Consider the following 9,592-nt stretch of genomic DNA (forward strand, 5'->3'; position numbering starts at 1 on the left):
CCCTGGAGTGCAACTGGGGGACCCACATCCATGCCAGAATGGCTAGGAGGTCTGATACCCACCTTTGTAGTCACAGTTGGGCTAAGTCTTATTAAAATAGGTTTTTGTTTAGCAACTTATAGAGAAATGTTTCAATATTCTAATAATTGGCACAGCTGCATCCATATACTGGGTAATGAGTACCCAGCTTAAAGTATGGAGAGCACTGGTCATACTCTGGATACATTTTGAAGGCACACCTAACCAATTTTGCTAAAGGATGGCATGTGAGGTATGAAAGAGAGGTGTCAAGTATGACTCCCAGATTTTGGCCTGAGTGATTGGAAGAAAGACTACGGGAGGGGGCAGGTTTTGTTAATTGGAATGAAGCATTTGGTTTTAGACACAATAAGTTTTAAATGCGTATTACGTATCCAAGTAGAGTTTCAAGTACCTGTTTGCTATGAGTCTGGAGTTCAAATGAATGGTTAGAATTTTTCAGAAATGATTAACTCAGTAAGATGATAAATAATTTCCTTTCGTCTGGTTAGAATCATGAGTCTTTTGTTTAAGGTAGGATTTGAATATATTCATGATTACTTGCCTATTTTAATGTTCATAAACGAAGTAAAATAAATACAAACTCAAAAATCTATGTAAAAGGCCACACAAGAGCTATCTGACATTTACCTATGTGAACTATAACAATAAACCCATAGTTTATTACCCTAGTACTTCTTTCTGTGCCCTCATCCCATCCTTGAAGAAGCAGGAGCCAAAGGTGATTGAATCAAGCTTTGGTAGAAAATCTCACTTTAGCAATTGCCCGATAACGCTAAATCTATATATGCCAGGCCTGAATTTAGATATTACTGGGAAGGAAGTGTAGTTTTAAGAGGGGAGGTGGGAGATTCAAAGAAAAAACCTTACAGGATTTCCATGATACATCAGGCTCAGATAGAAAAGTCAAGAGAACATTTTAAAACTTGCAATGAAATGACATCAAAATGAAACAAAAAATGTAGTTCCCTCGGAACAACAGATGTCAAAGAGAGGGACCCTTAGAGAGAGATCTCACAGGTAAGCGCTATCGTATGATAGCTCTTTCACATGCCTCTAAAAATGTTTTTCTCTTGAGCTTCAACTAAGGATAATTTTGTGAAAGAGAAATCACAAAACTACAGTGAATACAAAGAAAATATTTTAATAAAATAGTCAATACAGTATTTCCCTGTGGGAGCTCTTAAGAAGTGAGAAGCCAAAAGAAGTAACTATCACTTTTGGGAATCCAGTCCTAAATGAGACAGGAATGTTCTTAGCTTTTCTCGAAAGTTCCTTGCCCAGTTCTGCCAACAGTCTGCCATGAGGAGGACGAGGAAATCCCTGGAGGTCACTGTGAAGAACTAAGTCAATGAACAGAATCTCCTTAGGAGCAGATAACGCTAAGTAGTTTTTTGCCTCAGGTGTCTTACCAGGAGCAGTATCATGAAAAAAGGAGACGGAACATACCGGCTGATATACAAAAAGCATCAAGAACACAATTTTGTTTCCTGTCCCCCATCCTATTTGCATTTCCAGAGTGAACAACAGAAACAGAGAGATCTGTGGTTTCACCCACTAAGCATTTCACACAGAATCATTCCTTGGCCAACTTTTGTATTGAAGGTCTATTACTAATAATGTAATTCTTGTGTTTCAAATTGAGAGAAATGAGAGCATAACTAATTCTTATACATAATTTAAGCTTATCACAGCAAATACTGCATGTATGAAACAAGTGTAAGCCACGAATCCTCCACCTTGTGTTACTATTTACTGACACAGAAAGTGCTGTGGTTTGAATATGAATATCATTTAGTGCATTAAGATAGAGAAGGACAAATTATTGTATTCCAGCTCTGGTACAGTCTGATAGAGCCCTGCGTAAACTGTCAACACTTGCTAAAAGTCTTTCCTGGGGTTGTCTTGCTGTCATGATTCCGATGTGTTCTGATTTCCTTCTGGAGTCATAAATTGCACCTTGGGCACGATGAGGGATGAGTTGTTCCTTCGGATAGAGTTGTTCCTCCTCATGGAATTGTTTCTTCTCATGGAATTGCGCTTCCGCAGAGAATTCTGATGGGACAGTTCACTCTTCTGGAGGGTCTGAATAAGGATGGAAGGCTTCTCATCCAGCTCTCGGGCACTGCACCTCGGAGCAGCTACTTTAACAGTGTTGCCAAATTTGGAGTAATCCACAGAATACACTCCTTCCTCCTCCGTTACAATAGACACAAAGCGATGGCCCCATTGGATCTCCTCAGCGATGTAGGAGGTTCTTGCTTGAGTGGTAATGCCAGTAGTTTCGACCACTCCTTCCAGAATCACTATGACCTCTAGGTCTTGGTTGGCGAGGTCACTTGCTGAGATATCATACAAGGGGCTGCGCTTGTCAATCACATGGCAGATGATCAAAGGAGCCACTAGAAAAATGTTATTACTCTCAATTGGGTTATCAACAGGAATGTCCAGCTGGTGAATAGGCACCACCTCCCCTTCAGGTGTAGTTGTTTTCTTGACCACCTGGATGCGCACGGAGGCACTAATGATCATGCTTTTCCTTAGGTCACCCACTCGGAACATGAAGCATAGCTTGCCATTTCGAACAGCAATCACAGCATGGCGGCTGAATATCAAAGTTTCTGCCCTTCTGTGAGCCTGAGCCGTTTTCATGAATATGCAGCCCAACATCACTGCATTGATGATCAAACCCACAATGTTCTGCAGAATCAAAACTGTGATGGCCAGAGGGCATTCCTCTGTCATCATTCTCCCTCCAAATCCAATTGTCACTTGCACTTCAATGGAGAAGAGAAAAGCAGAGGTGAAAGACCTGTACGAATGAGATCAGAAAACAATGCCATCAGATCAAATTTTGAATAATGACATAACATGCCAAGCTGAATCTTTCATTTTCTTCCTCCAAAGGCTATGAAATGCTTTTGGAAAGACCAGCCAGCTTAACTTGTCAAATATCTGATTATAAACAGAAGCACTTGCTTCTCTCTCTCTCTCTCCTGCATGCATCACCTCTGGACTTAGGACACAATTCTCTATCTACCTCTAGGCTTCTGGGATATGTCTTTTAATGTTTTCTAGGACATGTAACGATGGGCCTACTTATATGAAAGCAATAAAATAATAAATACACATAGCTGTATTTGTAGGCATAGTTTACTTTTGTGAAACTTGCTACCGGGCAGATGTTTATTATTTATTGCATATCTGTGTTTAAGTGACTTGAGTCATATGGAAAGTACTGAGTAATGAGTGATCTTTTTATTATGTACAACCTTTAAAATCATATTTATTAGTTAACACTTGTGTACCTTATGTAGAGAAAGCATAGTGCTAAAAAGTGGTACAAAACACATCATTCAAAAATGCTAGTATTTTTAATAAAAAAGAACGTTTTTCTATTTGGAAAAAAATGTGTTCTTATTGATTGTGTCATTTTGTTCTCTAAGTGACATAGAGGATACGGAAGTCATTAAAGGAAGAATCTGAGGCAGAGATTAGTGACTGTGTCAAGATCACATAATTATTAAGAGCTTGAATCCTCTAAATTCTGGCCTAGTGCCCTAAAAGAGGTGAAGGGAAGGGGTCAACAAGTGTCAAGATTTTCCAAATTGCGTGTTTCTTCCACATCCAGTGAATGAACACTGATTTGGCAGGTTCAGGGCCGATCTGGTTAAGACTTCCGAAGAGCTCTCGGGTGATTCTGATTTATCCCCGTGGTTAAGAAGCATCACATTTGGTTATCCTTATCATTAATTTATTCACTTAACTACATACCCAATGTGGCTGTGGCTTCTTAATAGAAACAATGTTAGCTCGTGTTTGCCCCCAACCCCAATTTCAAACTTCCCTAATTACAGGATCTAAGCCATGCATAGGCCATCTGTCAAAGTATTATGTAGCTATTAATGCCACATACAATGAATGAGCAAAATGTTTAAACATTTGAACACTGAGTCTACACACGGCACTTGGTGGAACACCGTGAGGGATAAGCAAGCACGCATAGATGATTCTTTGGATTAGATTTCAAGTAGAATGTGAAAATTGCCTTTTTCACCCCTTTGTCACTAAAAAGATTCATGGAAAATCACAATAATTGCTTTTTGCACTAGCTATACACAAGATACACCATGTGATCCAAAAACATGGCAAAGAATAAGAATGGACCCCAGAGGTGGGGCATGGACCCAACACTGACTTCTAACAATGAATACAGACTTCAGGGAGTAGGCTAATGATGAATATTCCCAAATGTTTTGTTTTAATGGCTTGGGAGACCATTCATGTGCCATACTTTGTATAGTGTTTATTTTATGAAAGAATTTAATTCTAAACACTATATGGTGCAAGACTCAGCCTTTTATGGATACCTGCCACGCTAAACAACCTCAAGAGATGAACGTGTTTAGCTGCTTGTTTCTTCTGCTAGAGAGGGAGTTAGGCTGAATAAGAAGAGGAAATATGTGGGTTTATTTTCTGACTCATGTTAGAAAGTCATCCACAAAAAAGGAAAACTGAGCCATTCTAAAATGAGAATGGTAAAATGTTACTTGGACATCGTGGGGAGTATCTATCACAATAAGTTATTTCCAATTTTGATGATATGGTGGGACACTGAATTTATGAAAGGAAAGAAAATGCAAAGAATTAGAAATATTCTTGGTTATCTTTTAAATCCCCCTTGGGAGAGAATAGAGATTTTCCTGTTTCTATATTTTTGGTGAAAAAATTTTTATTATTTATGGTTTGTTACAATTAAACTGTATGTTGAGATTAAAGTATAAATAGTACCATAACATTAAAATAAAACCAATAAAATTTTAACCTTAAAAGATGTCAAATAGTTTTTTTTAGATAACTGCAATTTAAAATGCTAAAATTGTCATGCTGATAAAATCAACTTTTCTCTTGTATTTGCAACACCATTTCTCACAGTGAGGTTAATGTTCACACCAGCAGGAAAACATCCGCGGAAGGAATATGCAAAACGGTTTGTGATAACGAGTGCACTCGGCGAAGTTCTTTTAAAACAACCCTTGCAAGGATAGCACTTTGATGATAGATCTTTAATACATTCCCTAATGACTTAATGACTTCTTTTTCATGGGAAAAGCCAATATATTTGTCTTGTGAATAAAATCTGTCATTTATTTTCAAAGTTTATCTTTTTCGTTTATCTATTTTTATGAGAGTCTACTGCATGTTTATTAAAAACTTGTCTTGATAGGAAAATGATTCACCAAAATCAGTGCCCATAAATTTCTTATAGAGAAATATTATAGATAATGCTTTTTGACCTACAAATACCTGTTAAACACAGTATTTCAATTGTTTCCTTTATATCTGGTATACTGATGATCACCTACACTTTTCACCTGTATTTTCTTTGAGATAAAAGTTTGCGATAAGTTTAAGACAAGAAAATAATATTTACTCGACGGTAAAGGTAATGGATCAATTCAATACAGTTTTCTCTCAAAACATGAGCTGAGATCTGTGGCGTGTGGTCCCTGCACACATTGCTGCATCCCTCCTTGATATGCAGGCCTTGCAGTAATTACTCAGGAAATGGAAGGATGGACAAGTTCACAGTCTGAGTTTCTGCTTCTTGCAGTGGTACGCTAGTTTCCTAAGATTTCAGGGTCAGTAAAGGTCTCATTGCCTACAATTGCCTGGCAGAATGGTGCTTGTTCAGTTGCTTTGCTTTTGCATTATTGAATTTGGAATGTTATTCAGAAAACGTCCTGGAAAAGTTTCTAGTATTATTATTATTATTGTGTCGCTTCAGTAAACATTTTTGCAACTGATAAAAATGATCTCTTTCCATCTTCCAACGAACCAAATTAAGAGACAAATCACCCCAACTAAATGTTCTTAGCTTGTGAAAAAATATGAGCGGAGAATCAGTGAAATCAAATTCACTTTACTTATCTTTGAAATACTTATGATATAAGAGAAAGAAGTGAAGTTAGGCAATCTAAGAATTGTCTTGTTCCTATTCTATTACCATTCTGAAAGAAAGCCACAACATTAAGACGCTTCTACATAATCTCTTCCATGAAAATTTTGGACCAATTTCCATTAAAAATTAATTTATTCTAGTTCTGAGTCTTAGCATAACTTTGAGTTTTGGAATCCAATGCAAGCAACAAGCTACTTAAGACAATCTTGATAAAGAAGGGCTAATATTTATTTATGTCATTTTTAGTGGATTTTTAATCTAGGACACCTCTCACCAGTGTTTACCCATTTTTCTTATTATTCTTGAAAATGTCATGGGTAAGAGAAGTCATGGAAAAATATTACTAGCATTTACACAATGTTTTGTTGATCAGATATTTACTTGTGGACACTGGAACCACGGACAGAAGCTTTTTCATACTGAAACCTAAATGTGTACTTTGTTTTGAGTAAGGCACAATATGGAATTCTTTGAACCACAACCTTTTTTTTTTAATAACTGGTACAATATTTTCAAGGCTAGCCCAAGGGATTGAAGCTCCACATTTTCCGGGCATCCTCATCCATAAAGCTGCATTTAAACTTTTTCAATGTGTTAGTCTTTTAACTTTTTTGTTTCGGAAAGTACTAAAGCAAATTCTTTATTTTACTTCAACAAAATGAGAGTGATGAGAGCAGTTTAATATTTTTCCTGTTTTCAACCCCTGCCTCATCCCACTGCATTCTTACCTGACATTAGTCACACACACTGTGGACTCCAAACCACTTTTCTCCATTCCACTTTTCTCCATGTAAGCATAGATGTCCCCATGGGCAAAGGCCACCAGCCACCACATGATGGCGAAGAGCAGCCAGCTGCAGAGGAAGGACATGGTAAAGATGACCAGCGTGTGGCGCCATTTCAGGTCCACCAAGGTAGTGAAGATGTCCTGAAGGAATCGTCCCTGCTCACGGATGTTCTTGTGCGCCAGGTTACAGGCCCCGCTCTTGGCGATGAAGCGGGCTTTCGGGAGGCGGTCTCGGATGCGAGGTTTGCGCAGGTTCTCCGCGGCGATGCGCGCCAGCACATACTCCTCGGGGATGATGCTCTTTCTGGCCAACATCGTCCTGTCACCATAGCCAGCCTATCCACCTGTCTCTTCCTCGACCTCTCCTTTCCTCGAGACCCGTCCTCCTGCACGAGGGAAACGATGATCAAAAACTCCCCTCCCCCCCATTTCCACACCTCTTCGATCTTTGCATTCGGGGGTATGTCTATACGTTCGAGGTGACGTGCAAAACTAAAAGGATGATCTTATTAATCTAAACACGAATCTTGTTTGTGCTTGAGTTCTGAGATCCCGGAGAAATTATTTGGTCTGAATCAGAACCGCTTCAATTTTCCTTATCATTTTGAACACATATGGGCATAGCCTTAGTTAAACAAAACCAGGAGGCTTCCTGTAAACAGCAGGCTCAATGTTAATTCTCTGAGATTAACCGCGTCTGTCGATTAGTGTAAGGATACAAGCGCGTGGCGTCTATGACGAAAATTAAGACCAGCTGGGTATCACGATCTATTTACCAAAGTATTTACATGATACAGCAATATTAAAAGTAAAAAGGGGAAATTCTTCCTCCGTTATTTTAAGAAGTAGGCAAAGAAAAGGCCGTGGCCTCTTGCGCAGTGTAAATAACATGTTTAGTGTAAATTGACAAAATAACAATAGGCGATGTGCCATGTAACTTGAAAATTATTAAGTATTTTAAACTTGAAAGAAGTATGAGTTGCATTAAAAAACCTTCCCACTGGAATTGAAAATATTATAAATGGAAACTTCTTTACAACGAAGGGATCACGCGTACAAGTTGCAAGAAAAAACCCGGACGCTAGCCTGAGGGCGGCGGAGGGAGTTAAAAGTGCGTGCCCCGAAAAGTTCATCCAACCCAGTAAACCTCTGCCGTGTTTTGCATTTTAAATCATTTGCGGGGACGCGGGCAGCCTCCCCCCTCCCCGGGAGGAGCGTTGAAACTTACAGACTCGGGGCAGCGGGCGCGGCGGCGGCACCTCCCCGCACACGCCGGCCGACCGCGGGCAGGTCCCTCGCTGTCCCATGCCGGCGCGCGGGAGCGGGGATCGCTAATGCCGGAGGGACAGATCCGGGGGCCGCGTGTCCTAGGGAGAAGAGTTAAAATAATAAAAGGTGCAGTTGAATCTGATCGCGGGGAGGGCTGGAGGAAGGGGGATGGGTGTAGATCTTCCCCTCCCCCTGCTAAGCTCTACACCCTTGGCCGCTGCCGTGGGCGGAGGAGGGGCTGCGGGGAGAGGATGCTCCACAACTCAGCCTCCCAGTTCGGGCTTTGACGCGCGCCAGACCTCGGAGGCCGCCGAAGTTGCCGAGATGCTGGCGGGAGGGGGTGGGGGAGGAGGGCGCGCCCGGGGGTGGTAGGGAGCCGGCCAGAGGGAGGGGCGACACTGAGAGGGCGGGACCTGTAGAAGCAGCTCTTTTCCCAGTAGCTGGGACCCCTTGCTGCCCGCGTGATACGCACGTCTGTAAAAGGCTTCCTGCTCCGAGCGTCTTTGCTGAGTCCAAGTTCACTGACGTAAAGAGAATTTATTTTTTATTTTTATTTTGTAACCTGGGTAGATAAACTGGGCTACTTCAGATTGAATAAAACCAGGTAGAGAGGTTAGAAAATAGTCTTCTGAGGCTTTCAAGCTGTGTGCACACTTACTTATTTTACATTAAATTGCCATCTGGTAGGGATGATACAGGTGGAAGATGTTCTGAAACCCACCATAGTAACTATTTATTCGCCAAAGTTAATTCTCAGGGAATTACGCACATACACACATACCCAAAACAACGACACACACACAAAAGTAGAAGAAAGAAAAACTACTCAAAATCTCTTTCAGTGAGAAATTTTACCCCAAACAGGGACTGCTGTCAACACTTTAGAACTCAAAGGGTCATTCCTCAGTAATTGGTTGCTTTCTGAAATGCTGCAGCTTCTCCATTTTGTCTAGATGGCCTGAATGATAAAACAGAGCAATTGCTCACAAGAAAGGTTATACAGTAAATATCTTTCTATAGCTTTTTGAAAAGGAGCCAGAAAAGACAAATGTACTTTCTCCCACAGGTCCAGCCTCCTGATTTGGCACTTGTGTTAATGGAAACTTTAATTCTTGGAAATTTCATGTATTTTCCAAGACTCAGGGTAGAAAGTGTATGGAGCATAAACAATGTGTTCATTTAATTACCAAAAGACCTAAATTTAGTCTTTAATGAAGGCAAATAAAGAATAATTTTTTCCCCCTGTGGATAGATCTGCTTAACCCCTTCAAGCCTGGGGATCCTAGTCTGTTAGTGGTAGCTTTCCTTGCTACTGTTGCTAATTTTTACAGTAATGTATGTGGTAGTTTTACTACAAGTGTGTGGGGATCAATTTGTATAGTTAATCCCCTCCTTGTTCTATTTTACAATTGATTTTGATGTGCAATTTATTCCCTATTATTTTAGCTGGGGGAACATTTATGGAGCACCTGTTATGTGAAGGGTCTTTTTTTAGGTTTTTATATAAAATCATAGTTGCTTTTCCTAAGAGGCAG

The 9,592-nt window shown here is 40.2% G+C and overlaps 1 protein-coding gene across 2 annotated transcripts; it reads right to left on the reverse strand.

Moving 5' to 3' along the window:
* Nucleotides 1-1,167: 1,167 nt before the first annotated feature.
* Nucleotides 1,168-8,457, reverse strand: KCNJ8 (potassium inwardly rectifying channel subfamily J member 8). 2 transcript variants are annotated; one of them, XM_070271044.1, is made up of 4 exons: nt 8,357-8,457; nt 8,017-8,155; nt 6,730-7,174; nt 1,168-2,851 (listed from the first exon to the last, which is right to left on the reverse strand). In XM_070271044.1, the coding sequence occupies exons 3-4, from the start codon at nt 7,101-7,103 to the stop codon at nt 1,951-1,953; spliced, it is 1,275 nt and encodes a 424-aa protein (XP_070127145.1). In that variant the 5' UTR covers nt 7,104-7,174; nt 8,017-8,155; nt 8,357-8,457; the 3' UTR covers nt 1,168-1,950. The 2 variants fall into 2 exon arrangements, with proteins under 2 accessions (XP_070127145.1, XP_001502279.1); XM_001502229.5 differs by lacking the exon at nt 8,357-8,457 and having other exon boundaries at nt 8,017-8,345.
* Between the last annotated feature and the right edge of the window lie 1,135 nt (nt 8,458-9,592).

This window comes from Equus caballus, chromosome 6 (assembly GCF_041296265.1).
Source record: "Equus caballus isolate H_3958 breed thoroughbred chromosome 6, TB-T2T, whole genome shotgun sequence".
Classification (NCBI taxonomy): Eukaryota; Metazoa; Chordata; class Mammalia; order Perissodactyla; family Equidae; genus Equus; species Equus caballus.